Source organism: Panthera leo, chromosome D3 (assembly GCF_018350215.1).
Source record: "Panthera leo isolate Ple1 chromosome D3, P.leo_Ple1_pat1.1, whole genome shotgun sequence".
NCBI classification, from domain to species: Eukaryota; Metazoa; Chordata; class Mammalia; order Carnivora; family Felidae; genus Panthera; species Panthera leo.
In genome coordinates, this window is record NC_056690.1 from 71,989,427 (window position 1) to 72,007,007 (window position 17,581).

A 17,581-nucleotide genomic window follows, 5' to 3' on the forward strand; every position below is an offset into this window, starting at 1 on the left:
GCTCCCACAGATTGGCCAAGAGTGGTCTAGATCTGTAAACAAGATGAGCAATACTATTCCACAACCTTTGGTGCAGAGGGGAATGTGATATTTAGTGGAACAAGGCCCATAAAGCTAAATAAAAATGTTTTATATTAGGTCATTAAACTGTATGTCATAGAACCTTTAAAACAGCACACATTATAAATCATAAGTTCAGGTTTATAGGGTCGCCTTCATTTAATCGACACTATTATGGCATCTGAGGCTCAGGTCACTCCTTGCCTCTTTCTGGTTTAAATTAAGAGAATTTCCACATCTTGTTCCAAAAGGGAAAGGTGCATCTACTTAAGGGCTTCTGTAACATCCAGCCCAGAGATCAGCCATGACACCTCTCACAGTGGTCACATACCCTAGAATTTGAATGCTCGGAAACCACACACAGTGAAACTTTGCCCACAGAGTGCAGGTGGTCACCAAGGGAGTGATTTGAGAGACTTAAATCTGCATTTATGTGTAATGGACACGAATGTAATACATGTTTCCAGGGGTCTCTGAACCCATAAAACCACCCGTTTTAGAGTTTTCATTGGTGCCATTCTTCAATGGATAACATACCTTAAAAGGCAATTATTTATTGTCTCTTCAGAGACATGACTTGATTTAAACAGATGCTAAATGGAAGAAGTCATACATAAAAGTATATTCTGTAGGGCTCAGCTTACAACAGATTCAAAATCAGGCAGAACTTCTGATGCTACCGAATTGAGCATTTAAAAGTGATTAACATGGTAACTTTTATAGTATGTATATTTTACCATACTCACACAAAAAAGGGACAAAAAACAAACAAAACCCAGCACGGTTTAATGTAGTGAGTTCAAAGTCACGAGAGGGGCTCTCTGCCCTTGGTGGCATCAGTGACTGCGAGGAGGAAGGAAGGGCCCTGGAGATGCTGGTACGTTTCCCTGTCTCTCATTCGGGTGTCGGCTACACAAGTTGTTCACTTTGTGAAGATTCACTGAACTGTACACTATGCCTGACATACTTTTCTAGCTCTGTGTTTTGCTTCAAGAAGACATTTACCAGGGTACCTGGGTGGCTCAGTAGGTTAAACAGCTAACTCTTGATTTCCGTTGGGGTCATGATCTCATGGTTGGTGAGTTCGAGCCCTTTGTGGGGTTCTGTGCTGACCAAGTAGAGCCTGCTTGGGAGTCTCTCTCTCCGCCCCCCCCCCGCCCCCTCCTGCTCACACGTGCACTCTCTCTCTCTCTCTCTCTCTCTCTCTCAACATAAATAAATAAATAAATAAGCTTTAAAAAAAATTAACAACAACAAAAAATTTACCAAAAAAACCCAACAAAGTGCTCAATAAGTCATAGTTGATCTGATTTAATTTGACTGGAGTGTTGGTCACAAGTATGAAATTTAACTCTATTCTCCAGTTGCTGCAGGGATTTGGACAGAGATAATTGAATAAAATTATATCACCGAATGATATTTCTCTTATTTCTTTATTGAAAAAATTGAATTAGTTTTAAGAAAAATAAGGCAAGATTTTGTCAGCATTTAAAAACAAAGTCACCACTCTTTGTAGCTGCTTTTCTTCCGTGAAACTGTAAAGCACTTTACAGCTGCAGCAATCAATGTGGTATTAGTCTATCAGCTGAGTTACAGGGCATATATACCATTTTCCTTAAGAGTTCTGTATCTGTGCAGTGCTGTGGAATAGTGAGTGTCCTGTCATCTAGCAGAGGCCAGGGAACCATCTGTGAGGGATGCTCTGCAGAGAGCATTGGTATTGTAGGAAGGCTGAACAAAATAACCTGTAATGCTCCCTTTCATTCCAAGATTCTGATTCTGTTTTTCCTCTATGTACTTGTAAATGAATTTTTGAACTGACTTATTAATATGGGTCCTTATCTTTGGATTGGTTTCTTGTTCAGTAATTTTGTGAAAGGAAGTCATAGTGGTTACACAATAATACCAGTGCTCTTAGAACACTATATTCATTTTCTAGCCTTACCATAACAAATTACCACAGATTAGGTGGCTTAAAAAACAGAAATTGGGGTACCTGGGTGGTTCAGTCAGTTAAGTGTCCAACTTTAACTCAGGTCATGATCCCTAGGTTTGTGGGTTCGAGCCCCGCATTGGGCTCTGTGCTGTCAGCTCAGAGCCTGGAGCCTGCTTTGGATTCTGTGTCTCCCTTTCTTTCTCAGCCCCTCTGTTGCTCATGCTCTGTGTCTTTCTCTCTCTCAAAAATAAACATTAAAAAAATTAAAAACAAAACAAAACAATTTATTCGCTCACAGTTGTAGAAGCCAGAAGTCCAAAGTCAAGATGCCAGCAGGCCCACTTGGCCCAGAAACCTGTAGGAGAGAAAACTTGCTCGTCTTCCAACTTCTGGTGGCTCCTGGCAATCCTTAGCATTTCTTGGCTTGTAGCCGCCTCTCTGCAGTCTCGGCGTTTGTCTTCAAATGTCTTCTCCCTTGTGAGTCTGTGTCTTTCTGTGTCCTCTACTCTTTTTGTAAGGACATCAGTCATTGGATTTAGGGTCCACCTGAACAGGATGATTTCATCTCATGATCCTTAATTACATTTGCAAAGACCTTATTTCCAAATAAGGTCACAGTCTGAGGTTATAAGATGATATAAATTTTGGTGGGTACACTACTCAACCCACTATAGACACCTTCCTGAAAAGAAAAATGGAAAAAAAAATCAACGTTAAAAGTACTTGCTGGGGCCTACAATAGACGCAAAGTGAGTGATTGAGAGAAGGAAGTTTTGTGACAGTTCCCAAGAAGCATTAGGGCTCAGGGAGGGAGATTATACATCCGTCCATTTGGACAGCAAATTATTATTATGTTCCTGAAATGTGCCAGGCCTCTACTAGGCACTGTGTAAAGTGGTGACCATAAAGGAACAGAAACCATCCTCATGGCATTTATGGTCCCGTGGGGGAGATCAATATAACCATCAAAACGCACAAGCAAATCTATTACTACAAATTGTTAAGGAAGCGATGCAGCATGCCATGAGAGAGAATTGTATTGGGAGGAGGTCTGCTTTTCATTTGCAGATCTGTCAGGAAAATTTTCTCAGAGGAAATGATATTTAAGCTGAAACCAAAAGGTGAGTAGGAATTAATCAGGTACAAATTTTGGAAGACCATTCCAGGTAGGTAGAGTGGTGAGTTCAAAAGGCAGAAAGGGGGCTCCTGTGGCTCAGCATGATGATCAAGGCATAGGATGCAGAGCAGGATGCCAGAAAGCTTGATCATGAACTTGTGGTTCACATTCAGGACCTGAGGATCCCTGCAACAGGACTTTCAGAAATGTTTAAGTAGAGGAATAGCAAGCTCTGAATTTCATTTTAAGGTGATTTCGAGTTGATGTTGTAGAGGAGAGATAGGGAAAGAAAAATAACACCCACGGGCTGAATACAATAAGGTGACACAGGTAGCTTGGGCAGAGACCTTGCTACCCAGGAAATGTATTCCTGTGGCTGCCAAGTGATCAGGAGGAATCCCAAAGGATTATCTCCCAGGGTGAAGGCAAGCCTGGCACAATAGAGATTTGTACAGCTCCATCATCTGTATAGAGTTGACTTTTTAAAAAGATGAAATGAAAATAATCTTTGAATTATCTAAAATTAATGAAGGTGATTTTACCATGTATCTCTCCTCATTTGCTACTAAATTTTTGAATTATATATAATTTTTGAATTATATTTTGAATTATATAGGTCCAGAATTGGTTTATGCAGATGACATTGATTACTGAGATGACTAGTGTCAGCTAATTGGGACTTGGAATTACTGTCACAGAGGATAGGAAGGCCTTCTGTAGAGAAGAGGGAGTCTCTGAGACCTAGAAATACTGGCTTGTGGTGCCTCTGAACCAGCAGGGCACCCCATATCGTACCAGAAAGTGGTGTGGCACATTCCATTTACATCTCAGTTGAGGCAGCCTTTGCCAACAGCCTTTGTTTTCCATGTCTGGAAGACCTGGGTTTTGGGTGGAAAGAAGGGAAAATTGAGATGAGATTAGATGTAAGGCAAGATATCTCCTAACCATAAAATAATACAGCCATTTAACTTGTTATTAGAAACCACGTGCATGGAATCTATTTGACCTGGTAAATGTTTCTGGGCCTCTCCTGCAAGATTCCCTAACATGCTACCTCATCCTGCTCCCTAGGCACCTGGCTGAGAGAAGGCTAGCATTTGACTATGGCAAATGAGTTCATTTCCCTGGCAGACAACCACATGGTCCTCACAGCAGAAGTCCTCTCATCTGAAGTATAACTAATGTTATGAACACATCTTCTGTTCCAGCCTGAGCTCCTCTGGCCCCCTTGAAAAGATACATAATCCTTACAGATTACATGAAAAGAATCTGGGTGCCAGAGGTGGGCTGGGGCAGACGTGGCCTTGGCAGAGGGCCCCAATGCCAGTGCCCCATCTGCATAGCATTATCCACATGAGTAGGCTGCCTCCACTGAAATCAATAGGACCGTATGGCAATGTTCAGATCTGAAATTATTTCAAATGGGTTCCTGTGTAGTTACAACTCTGTACTTTGCAATCTTTGTGATTTCAATTTGGAAAGTCGTTCAAGTGAATAATTTAATGTTGGGTTGTTCCTTCTGTTTTTCTGTCAAGCTCACAAAATTCTAAAAATAATGTTATTATGAAACAAACTTTGTGCTTAACAGGACAGTGAGGGGTTTACAGTACTATTTGCTCTAAATATGAAAGATCAGGTCAGATTTAACTTGATCAGTATGACACTGGATTTTATGAAGCAAGTCGTCATTTTGTGAAGCCAACTTTTAACTCAGGTTATATCTTGCCTCAAGAGAGAAGAACTAGATTATCTGTGAACATACAACTGGCCTTTGTCCAAAGGCAAAGTGGGGAGGAATTCACTAAGGAAAACGCCACTATTATTAAAGTCCCAGTGATCCTCCTCATTCATGCTTCTTAACCCCAGATTCTTCTCCAGGTATGGGGTCTCCTGGCCAAGAAGTACCTCAAGTCACTTTTTAGAATTAAGCAAAATACATTTTGCAATGATTATTTTCAAGCTATGCATGTACATGGTTTAAAGAGCTCTAGAGTTCTGCAGGGCTTGTTACAAAAAAATATTTCCTTGCCACGTAACCCCCAGCTCTTCTCCCCTTTCCAGAAGTAACCACATTGAATTCCTGATTATTATGATTTTTCCCCATATCTAAGTAAATGCTTATATTACTCCTTTTTGATTGTTTTCCATTTGATTGCTGTGACAAATACAGAACTTTCTTTAATACCTCTTCACCCATTCTCCTCTACAATATACGTGCCCTGTTCTCATTCTTAGATGCCCAGTAGAGTTCTGCTTTAATTTTGTTTAGGTCAGTATTAAGTGTTTACAGTATGGTATCAGAGTATCCTATAGTTGCTTTTTTGTTATCTGTATGGTTTTATTTTCCTAGTTTTCATGGACTTATCTCTTCATTATGAGCATAAATCTTCTCCCAAGTCTTCAGGTCTATCTGTCAATTGTTTTCAGAGGCACTCTCTCCCAGAAATCCTTGACCTGTTCCAGTGTGGAATGGTTCACTGCTACACCATGGGCACTACCCTAACCAGGACCCTCTTTCTCTATTGTTCTGAGAATTCTTTCCACTTTCCTTCTGTATTGCAACACTCACTTCTTGAAGCGTGTGTCCTCTTTATCTCTCCCTTTCTATGGATTATATTTTTCAGTAGTTTCCTAAGAAAGGATTCATGGGGCAAAGGGGGGAGTTAGATTGAAACTTTGCATGTCAGAAAAAGGTTTTATTCTTTACTCTTACTTCATTGGTATTTTGGTTGGGTATAGAAGTCTTATTTAAGGAATGTTTTCCTCCATAATTTGAGGGTATGGCTCTATTATTCTCTAGCTTCTAGAATTGCTTTTGAAACATCTGATGCATTCTGATACGTGATCCTATTAGGTTCTCTTTCTCTTTGTTTCTCTTTGTGGATACTTACAGGATATGCCTTTTGTCCACAGTGATCTAAATTCTCATGATATACCTTGTTATGGGTGTTAGTCATGATGTGGATATAGACCTGTTTAATCTGGACTTGTGTACCCTTCAATTCTGGGAGATTTTCTTGAATTACTTCATTGATAATGTCCTTTCTTCCAGTATCTCCATCAACTGTTTCCAGGACTCTTTTTATTCAGTGATTGAAATTCTGGAACTGATCTCCCTATCATATTTTCCATGTTTTTGTCTTTTTACTTTAATTTGTAGTCTATATTTTTAAATTAAAATGGAATATTTTTATTATCAATAAATAATTGTAAAAATCCAATATGTAGCCATAATGAATTAGATCTGGAATTCAACACAAATACAATTCAGAATATCTACCAGTGATTGTGCCATTATGGATAGCACAAAATCTGTCTATTTTCACCATGAGTGAGATAATTATTGCAGGTCAGAGGGTAGGAGAATACTGAGCCATTGTATAATCTCAGTAGTAGGCTGAAATGTAAAGGAGGAAAACCTAGAAAAGAGCAGGTATGGCTTTAGTAGTCCTTCATACCAAATTATCATCTCCAAAAGACATGAAGACCATACTTAAAAGACTCTAAGTTCTGGAGGGTGAGACTTGGGCATAGGAGGTCCCTACAGCTGGCATACTTGAGATCAGACAAATTACTCATCATGGCTTGGGAGGGGGCATCTATCTGACTGGTGAGCCAGGCTCATAAGGGCTTGTTTGGATTAAGGGTGTAGCCAAGTAAGCTAACGTTAAGGACTTTATATATCAGAGTAAGGAATTATTGTGTAAATCAAGAATGTAGTCCTAGAAGCCTAAATCACACAGACAAGACAAATCCTAGAAATAAGGGCATGGGTGGTCGTAAACCTCACACTCAGATACCCTAACTCCTTGATTTATGGCAACACGACTAATTCCAGACCCATTATCTTGTAAGCCTAAACCCTTTAATTTGCCTGGTCAGCCTTGTCTCAGGACTGGGAAAAGTTGATTTTGTGAGTTCACTATAGTCAAAGCCACAGCTGAGTGGGCTGGGAAGAGACAGAGAGGAACAGCTGTGAATATTTCAGATCTTCGTGACTACCCTTCACTTTCTCCACCAAATATCAACTTCATCTTCCCTTTAACTTAACCCATTCCCTTGTTTTCGTAGATTGTCCTCTTCTACTCTATTTTTTTTTATCTGACCTAAATAGCCAGTTTAGTTCACCTGCACTTCATATTTTTTTCTCTTATTTAGCAAACCTTGCCTGAGTTTCCTGTGGTATACCAGAACTCCTCAGCTTTCCTCACCTTGAAATTGTAACTTAATCCAGAAATCTTTCCAAGATTACCAAGAGAATATCTCGATCAGCAAATCCTGTTTTTAGAAATCACATGCATGCCTATTAAACATTGTCTCCCTTTTTCCATAGTAGCCTAAAGTCTTCTTTTTTATTTAGTTTATTTTTATTTATTTTGAGAGAGAGAAGGAGAGGGGAAGGGGTAGAGAGAGGGAGAGAGACAGAATCCCAAGCAGGCTTTGCACTGTCAGCACAGCACCCAGTGTGGAGCTTGAACTCACAAACCATGAGATCATGACCTGAGCCAAAATCAAGGGTCAGACACTTAACCAACTGAGCCACCCAGGTGTCCCTAAAGTCTTCTTGAAACAAAGGCTATCTTCTCTTTATTATGCCACTCAAATACGTACACACACAGAATCAGCATAGGTACACCAGCACAGTGAGTATGCCCTGGCCCTGTCTGGCCCTTTCCACAAACTTGAGTGGACTCTCAGCCTTCCTTTATCTGCCAGTAAAAGACTAATTTCCGGAAAGAATCAGAGTACAAACCTTAATAAAGCTGTTACCTCTCCCAGAAATGTTTGTATTTGAAACCTCATCTTGATACCACATAAAATCACCAAAGAGAAGAAAATCAAACTACAAACTAAGAACTGTTTTGGTTGCCAGAGATTCTTGCCAATCGCTTCCAAAGCCTTCACTGTAGGCAGATGTCCACCAGCTACATAAACAGCAGTCTCTGGTATAGACTGTGATTGATTAACCAGGAAATGCCTGCTCATGAGTGACCACACTTTCCCTGAGGCTGAGTCCTCTTTTGCAGGATGGAATAATTATTAGACGCAGGGTCAGAGCAGCAGACCAAAGGCAGCCCATGCCAGAGTCTGAATGAAGCTGAGAGCCTAGGTGATAAGAGCCTACCTCATTCTCTGCTATGCATGGCATTGCCTCCTAAAGTCTCTGCTCTGCCTTTGGATGTAGGCACTAGTGATCATTAACTTCACTTCTAACTCTCCTTGCCTCTCTGGAGAATGGGGGTTGGGGCTGAAAATTCCAAGCTTCCAATCATGGCTTGATCTTTCCGTGACCAGCCTCTATCCAGGAGCTCCCATGAAGAGTCACCTCATTAAAATAAAAGACATTGATATTTACAAGAATTTACAAGAGTTTTAGGAGCTCTGTGTTAGGAATAGGGATCAAAGACCAATATGAAAGCAAAAAATGCTCCCAATACTCATATTATTTAGAAAATTACAAGGAGCTCTTTGCCAGGAATTGAGGGCAGATATATACATATGTGTATGTATATATATATATATATATATATATATATATATATATATATATGTGCATATATGCTTGTGTGTAGTATGTATATGTGTGTACATATGTGTTGTATGTGTGTTTTGTTATCTAACAATGAGAGAGGGTGTTTCGTCTTACTAGAGTGAAGAATTATGGGTTTTTTTTGAAGTTTATTTATTTTCAGAGAGATAGAAAAAGTGCACAGTGAAGGGCAGAGAGAGAGGGAGAGACAGAATCTCAAGCAAGCTCCACACTGGCAGTGCAGAGCCCAATATGCGGCTCAAACTCATGAACCATGAGGTCATGACCTAAGCCAAAATCAAGGGTCAGACACTTAACCAACTGAACCACCCAGGTGGTTAATGTCTTAAATGCAATAGTTTTGACTAAGATGACATATCTAAAATATAGAGAGGGAAGAAAGAGACTGGGGCAATAGAGATGAAAATTGTTCATTAGAAATGAAATGCACACCAGCTCCCCACCTTACTCCTTCCTTTCCTCAGTAGAAATCAGTCCAGACAATGGCCCACCATTGTTTAGATCAAATATTCGTGGTGAATCTAACACCAGTAGGTCTTGATCCTCTAGGCCACCTCTATACACACTTGTAATAACAGTTTTATACTCTTCAATGTCTTTTTACATGAGTTATCTCATTTAATAAGGTAGAACATGATGAGCTTCTAATATAGTCTTGTAAATTAAGTTAAATTTAATTTAATTAATTTAAATGAATTGTATTTTATTTTGGAGAGAGAAGGAGAGTGTGAACAGGGGAGAGGGGCAGAGGGGGAGAGAGAGAGAGAGAGAGAGGGAAAGAAAGAAAGAATCTCAAAAAGGCTCCATGCTCAGCATGGGGCTGATGTGGAGCTTGATCCCATGACCCTGGGATCATGACCTGAGCCAAAATCAAAAGTCAGATGCGCAAATGACTGAGATAACCAGTTTCCTCTCATTTTCATTTTAAAATAAGTACACAGAATGACAGAGAAACAAAGTAACTTACTCAAGGTCACACCAATAGTGAGTCACCAAATTCTGACCTGTGTTGATCATAATAAATGATCAACTATTGAACACTCACTCCAGGAAATAAATTAAATGCTTTAGCTAAAAAAAAAAAAAAAAAAATACCAACAGCTTTAGGAAATGGGTGGTGACATTTATTCTTGCTGCACAGAAGAGAAAAGAGAGGGTGAGTAATTTGCAGAGGTCACATAGCTGGTTGGTGCCAGAAATTGAGTTTAAATCTAGATATGCTTGCCTTCAGAGTCCGCTATCTTAACCACTACTTGAGGGCTTTCTCCTTCTCATGTTGTCTAGTGAGTCTTTCATACTATGGTCACTTTCTTGTTGAATCCCATCTCTCCCCACCATAGTACCTTCATTTTAGTTGACTTCACCTTTTATAGTATCATCTCATTTCTTCTCTGTTGGTCTATATATGTCTCTTCTTTCATACCTCATCTTCCATATACCTCACTTGCCTGGTCTGCCAACAGACTGGACTCTTCAGCATTGTCTGTGTATATCTGTCTGTCTTTCCCCCAGTTATTTGGAAATACTTTAAGACACGGACATTTTTAAATAAATTTTATATTTAAATGTTTTCCCCTGGAACTGATGTCTCCCAACTCTAAATACAATCTTCTGATCAAAAGCGGTCTCCAGCATAAGGAAGACTCAAGTTCAAGTCCTGTCTCTGCCTCTAATTAGCGGGATGACAGTGGCCCAGTTATGTTGCCTCTCTGGGCCATCATTTACTCATCTATAAAATGGAGATAATGGTAGTACCTATATTAAAGGTCAAATGGGAGGAATGTTCTAGATAATGTGTGAGAAATTTTTAACAGTGAGTAGCAGATTAAACATGACTCAATAATAGGGGAGCCTGGGTGGTAGGCATCTGACTTCAGCTCAGGTCATAATCTCACAGCTTGTGGGTTCGAGCCCTGTATTGGGCTCTGTGCTGACAGCTCAGAGCCTGGAGCCTGCTTCAGATTCTGTGTTTCCCTATCTCCCTGCCCCTCCCCTGCTCTCGCGCTCTCTTTCTCTCCACCTCTCTCTCTTTCCATCTCTCTCTCTCTCAAAAATAAATAAACATTAAACAATATTTAAAAAAAATGACTCAATAATAAAGGCTGTTATTAATGTTATCATCATTATTCGTCATAATTACAAAAAGAAAGATACCAGCTTTGGGAAACACCCCACACTCAAAGTTTCCTTTGCTTAGGAAATCCCTGGGTGTTTCCTAAGAGTTTAATAAATAAGCATCTCTCTCATATAACTCAGGATAAAAAGTATGTTCATCTATTTTGATAGAAGCCATCCCTAGGTATGATATTGTTGCAGCAATAATTTTCACAATCCATGAGAAAGCAGTAAGGAATGGAAATACACAGTGATTACTTATGTCAATTAAAATTTTCTTTTCTCCATTGTGTGTGGGCAGGTGATCTATTTTCTAGTCTTTTACCTTCATTGGATTATAAAAATAGTGCTATTCTTTTGAAAACAACTATAGCTGATCAACATTTTTAATATAGTCAACAGGAACATCTCTGATTTGTCTGAAACTGCTTTGGGTTAATAAATTATTGGGATAAGGACTTACAAAATGTGACAACCAGTTTCGACATGAAGCTGACAGTGTAATGAATAACAGAGTTTCAGGATCCTGCAACTTTGATTGCTTTTCCTCCTCCTATTTGCTTTGTTCATCTCAGAGAAGAAAATGATCCACATTTGTAATATCACCTAATCCTGCTGTTGGACATTAAACATTTATTTTAAACATTAAAACTGCTGAGCTTGCAGGTTTATGACCCACAGACACTTTTATTTATTTATTTTTAAATTTTAATTTCTTTATGTTGAAATTGCCAAATCCACTGAATTGAAAGAAAATGAGCTCTGGAAGCTGTGACTTTTCATGAAGTGTAACCAGATACAGCTGTTCAGGAGAGCAGGGAAGGGGGATTTTGCTGGTGGTGCTGGCAGGAACAGCAAGGCTGAGATGTACACATTTGTTATTGAATGCTTTATAGTTTGGTTATGTTTGGATTATGGTTTTTAAAATATCTTTGGGTTTTGAAAACCCAGAACAATGTATTCATAACCCATGGCCCATCAGTTTTATTGTGGCTTTCATTTTATAGAGGAAGAGTGGTTTTGCATTTGCAATGAATTGGCTATTTGCTTTTCCAACTCTCCCACTTCATTAGAGTAATGCGATTTTTTTACCTAATGGTAAACATTTTTCCCCCCAATTTCTGGTCAGTGCTTGGCTCAAACTAGAGGGTTGCATTTTCAGAGTGTTTGTGTGTAGCCATAAAACAGTGTAGCTTTTCTATTGACAAGGATGTGGTTTCTGGGATTTAGTACTTTCCCTGTGTAATTATGACTGTGTGCCCTGTGTCTCTCTCCCTCTTTCTTAATGAATAAAATAGAGAACTATTATGAGGAGATCATAAGCTGCTGACAAAAATTCAGTAGGTGTTACTGATATAACTTATTTGGTGCCTTTGGCCTTAGAAATAAAGTTCTTTATCTTACCAGAGGCAGCTAAAGTGCAGTGACACTTAGGAGGTATCTTATCAAGTGTGCAGACTAAAGATTTCTCTGTGTAGTATTACTGCCATGCACTCCATTTCTTAGGGCAAGGTAGTTGCTTTCTCCCAAGATTGTTACACATGAAAATATAAGGATCATTGTATTTTGATGCATCTTCTAGAATGTTGAGAGGCAATGAAAAGAGACAGGTACAACCTATATGAAAGATGATTTCCTGAACACATTGTTGAGATAAATGCACTGTAAATGGGAACACACCGTGGTATATTGGCAGGCGGGTCTTTCAAGTCTTTGGATGTAGAGAATTATATTGTTGTGTCTCTGTCATGTCATTTTATTTTGTACTCACATGAGCAATTGCAGGAATGCACAAGCTAACATATCAGTTATGAGAGGGCCCAAATGAGGGCCTACGGATGGATGAGTCTCAATAGCCAATAGCTGACAGTGCTGAGAGTCCTGAAGGATGATTTCATTGACTTGTTGCGTCTTTCATGCAAACAAGGATTCGACAGCTGTCAAAAGAGCAGATTGGTCTCTAGAATCTCTAGGGATGTATGGAAGAGTGTGTGTATTTGGAGAAGTGATTACAAATATTAATGGGCTCTGAGAACTACAAATCAGAAAGCATATGCTTCCAAGACCTCACTGCTCATAGGGTCAAATTCAGGAAAATTGGATTTTTAACAATTGCATTTTTCCCCTAAGTATAGTTTTTAGCTTGAATAAAAACTATTATAATGGGGAAAAAATGAAAGGTTTAGCACAACAGGCAGTGTATAAGTTTGGTTAAATGGTCTCTTTGGTTGTTGTTTGTTTATTTGCTTACTTTCTGATCATTCCCAAGTCATTAAAGAAGCCCTAACTGATCCTTGCTCCCTGATGTTTCTGTCTCGTAAAGAAACACAGAAACAGGAACTATCCCTACATTTATGAGTTACATATTCAGATTTTAAAGCTTACAGTTTTCTTTTCTTGTAGGTTTAGAATTTTTGGTTATGCTAGGGTCACTGAGAAACACTGCACTGAGAGGGAAGGGCTGAGTGGAGAACAGTGGCCCACATGGGCTGGGATGTGTGGGGGGCATGTGGACTATCCTGGATAAAGAACTAAGCCATATGAGTCAATTCTTCTAAAGGTAGAACCACAGAATGTTAGACCTGAAAGGGACTTGGAAATCACTTTGTTCAAGCTCTTCACTTCTCAGAGAAAGAAAGTGATGTATAGAAAAAAGAAGATTAATTGCCCAAGGCCACTCAGTCAGGATGGGATCATCAGGAACAGAATTTAGGTTTCTTGGCTTTCAATGTTTTATAAATGCCTTGAGGTATTGACTTAAAAGCTGAGTGAAATCCATTTATTTCAAAGAATATTGGATAACAATTTTTTTCACATAATCTAATCTTTGGCAGTTTGTTTTAATTAACTAGTTTTTCTTTAAATGAATATGGTTCTTCTATGGAAGGGTATAAGGCAGTGGTTCTCAACTGGAGATGATTTTGCCTCTCCCTCATGGGAGGGGCATTGACAATGTCTGGAGATGTTTTTGACTGTCATGACTGACTGGAAGAGGAGAGGAAAGAGTACTGGCACTTAGCAAATAGAGGCTAGGAATACTAACAAACTTCTTACAACATACAGTTGCTTTCTGCAACAAAGAATTATCCAGTTATCCAGCTCCAAATGTCAATAGTGCCAACATTGAGAAACCATGATACAGAGGCATGCCCTTTGAGAAATGCCACAACATCCTCTTTTTTTCCCTCCCCTCTGCTATCATGGTTCTAAGAAGAAATCCAATAAGAACTGGGTTTCTGTGAACCCAAATACAAATATGTCTCCACGATTGATATGTGGAAAAAAAAAACTCTTTAGAAGTATGTGAAATATTGAAGATGTTTATAAGTAGTGGGTTCCAAACATGGTACCCTTGTGTATCACCTTTTACATAATTAACAGCAGGCACAGCTCAGCAACAGTCAATCAAAGCTGATGCTGGCAGTAAGCATGCACTATGGTCCTGCAGGCTGACACCAGCAGAATTCAGACCTTTAGCAGATGAGCACCATATAAGAGCAGGAAGACCAACTGAAATCTGGAAGATAGGAGACAGCTGTGTGTGGCCTTGGTCGTCACCTTTTCTTTTTCAGATAAATTCTCACGGTTTCTTGAGGGAAATCAGATAATGCTATAACTCTTTGCACCCAGGAATTAGGCATTTTCAGACCTCATTGGTTTTCAAGAGCAGTCTGCTTAATCTTTATCCCCTGTTGCAAACAAATCACTAGACTGGCAATACCACCCAACAAAAGAATAAAATTTGTCCATCTATCATTAAGATAATTGTTATTGATTAGTCTCCTTGTAATTTTCTGCTTTTTGTTTTTAGATGTTGGTTATAAATCATACTCACAACAGGCACTGAGCCTGTGTTTGTGTCTATTATGTGGTCCTGATAAGGCTGGGCAGCGTTGTTCACCTTCCTGATGCGAGTTATTGAGATTGATTGAAGCGCTTTGCTTGCCTATCCTAGACAGTGTGTAATTAATGTTTCATTATGTTAATACATGCAAATGTGAGAGTGTGTGTTTGATTGGGAGGTGAGAGAACAAAAAGGGATTAAAGAGTTCACTCCAAAGTACAAATTAATTTATTGCATTGCTAACTGGCCTCTGAGGAACCAGGGAGTAGACTTCAAAATGAAAGAAAAAAAATGCACAAAAAGAAAAAAACTGTTGCATGTCTGTGTTTTTTAGCAGTGGTATAGTTAACAAGTACAAAAAAGAATATTCAGTCATATGACAGAAGCCTTATGTGTGCGATGATTTCAGCAGTCTGTATCTCCTTCTTAGTATGAGGAAGTCACAGATTATTTACTCTTTACATATACAAGCATTTACACATATACAGACTACATTAGAACCATACTGAAATACTAATGTATTAATGAATACATTATTAATTATTATTAATACATTATTAATTCATTAATGTATTAATGAATTCATTATTAATGAATGAATAATGAAAGCATAGTGATCTTTCTTATGCAATCAATGGTTGACTTCATGATGTTATTTGAGGTATAGCCAGAAGGAAATGTCACTCCAAACCAATCATCCACAGGTCCGTCCCAATTATTTGCTTACTATCACATGTTTCTTCCTATTCTTCACAGTGATCATTTTGATTATTTTCTAATATATCATTATTTTATGTTCTGTGATTTACTTATCTATTTCCATAATTTTAGGTAGTTAATATGTTTCCATTTAGCTGGATTTGCAATATCAAACACTGTAATGAGCTTTTTTTTTTTTATGTGTAGGAATTCCTGTACTATTGAATTATTTTCTTAAGGTAGGTTCTTAGGAGTGGATTTACTAGAGCCTAAATATTTTTTTTATGACTTTACACATCCATTGCTTTCTTTAGAAACATTCCCACTCATAGTATCTAGCATAGAGACTTAATAAATTGCTGCTGAAATTAATTAAGCATATTACTAAACTGTAATCATTTTAAAGATTGCCACATTAAGTTTTTAAAATAATCATACCTTAATGTGGATAAAAGTTATTGAATCTTCCCTTCCACCAGGTGATGCTATTTTGAACAGGTTTGAAAGATGGGAAACTGAAGAATGAAGCATTCAGAATGTAAGAGTCAAAAAAGGCAGGGGTGGATGGCATTTTGAGAGGAGAGCTTTAATTCCTGTAGGAAGCATTGGGTGCCCAGGGGATGGAAGGCCTGGAAGCGGAAGGTTAGAGAGTGCCAGAATAAATACGATTGTTTCCTATCCAGGTTTTATATACTGGAGGTATTATAGGGGCATCATTATAAGATATACTTAACTATTAGAGTGTTACACAATTTTATTTCTTTTGTTTAGTTTATTTGCTTTCATTTCTGATGGATACTTTGGAACAGGGGGTGGGGTGGGAATCTGTGGCCATGCCCATTTCTTGTCATACTCTATGGCTGCTTCCCTGCTACGATGGTAGAGTAGTTGTTCTATAAAGCCAAAAGTATTTACTATCTAGCTCTTTACAGAAAGGAAAAATAAAAAAGAAATAAAAATAAAAAGCAGATTCCTATGAAACAGGAGAGAAACAGAAACTCCTAGAGAAATAAATCTGATAGTGAGAAGTGGAGTTTGCAGTGAAAGACATTATTTCAAAGTCAAACTCATCCATTGGACAAATTATCATTTGTCACAGACTTCAGTCTCTATTTTCTCCTCCCCAAAATCAGCATAACAATAATTTCCTTGAGTAGTTCAAACTTAAATCATGTGATGGGTTTCAGTATTAGTCCCTTTGTTCTTCCCATCTACAAAGAAAAAATTTCAAAAACATGATTAGTGTTTACATTATCTAGTAGTTACTTGTACATTGTCTTGATGTGGTCAATTGAAGATCCATTAATATTACCTAAATTAAAAAAAAAAAAGTATTGTCTATGAATGAATAATTAATGCAACCAAAAATACCAACTCAATCTTCTGTAACTTTCCTCTGCTTTTAGCTATGGTCCTGCTAAACTGTTAGTTGCTGATGTCAGCATTGACTAGAAAGGTTTTCTGAACATATTTATCCATGTCAAAGCACTGAACCCACCACTATTAAGCAAAAAGGCATAGAGTTGTGAGTCATTGAATGTGATGGAGCAGGGCTCTCCCCTCTGATCCCAACTTTCATGTTTCATTCTGCCTTTATTCTTCATGGTCAAAGCCAGTGGAGTTAACAGTATCTAAATGGCACAGTTCCTTCTACCGTGACTCATATGTCATTTTTCACAGTCACTTTGCAGACGGACAGGGAGGTGTGATACCTCTTGGTTCACAGTCCTCTTCACTCAGATTTATCACATTTTTAATCATTTGTTTTCAGTTTATTTCCAGCTACATGCCAGTTTGATGAGCCGATAGCCATCCCTTTCCAGTTACCACCAGGAAGTATTCCAATACATATTGGCCTTTTATACCCACCGAAAGAAGTTTCCATTAATAAGTAACCAACATTTAGAGGAGAATGGGGCGATAATTCTCTTTCATCCCAAATTTAGCTAAATCTCCAAAGCATGACAGTATATTATGCATTTCAGAAATAGAAGTCTATACACTAAATTTTGAATACAGTTAATTCTGAGTGCTTCTAGTGCCTGACAGGATTTCTCACTATCAGATAAAAATATGGATTTTGAAAAAGAGTGCCAGTATGAACATCCGTATCATCTTTAAAGCAGTGATAGGTTGAAGACCACACATCACAGATTGCCTAAAATAATCCTAATTTATATATGTTGTCCTGGAATAATTATAAATTGAGTCTCCTTTCAGTCTCAGAGTTGTCTTATGTGATTATCTGAGTCATCGCGC

The 17,581-nt window shown here is 38.4% G+C and overlaps 1 protein-coding gene across 1 annotated transcript in view; it reads left to right on the forward strand.

Annotated features, from left to right (window-relative positions):
• The first annotated feature begins 3,092 nt into the window (after positions 1-3,092).
• Positions 3,093-17,581, forward strand: part of DCC (DCC netrin 1 receptor) — a 766,352-nt gene continuing 751,863 nt past the window's right edge. Inside the window, exon 1 of the mRNA XM_042909706.1 lies at positions 3,093-3,117. Within this exon, the coding sequence (XP_042765640.1) occupies positions 3,093-3,117 (25 nt within the window). The remainder of the gene's footprint in view (positions 3,118-17,581) is intronic.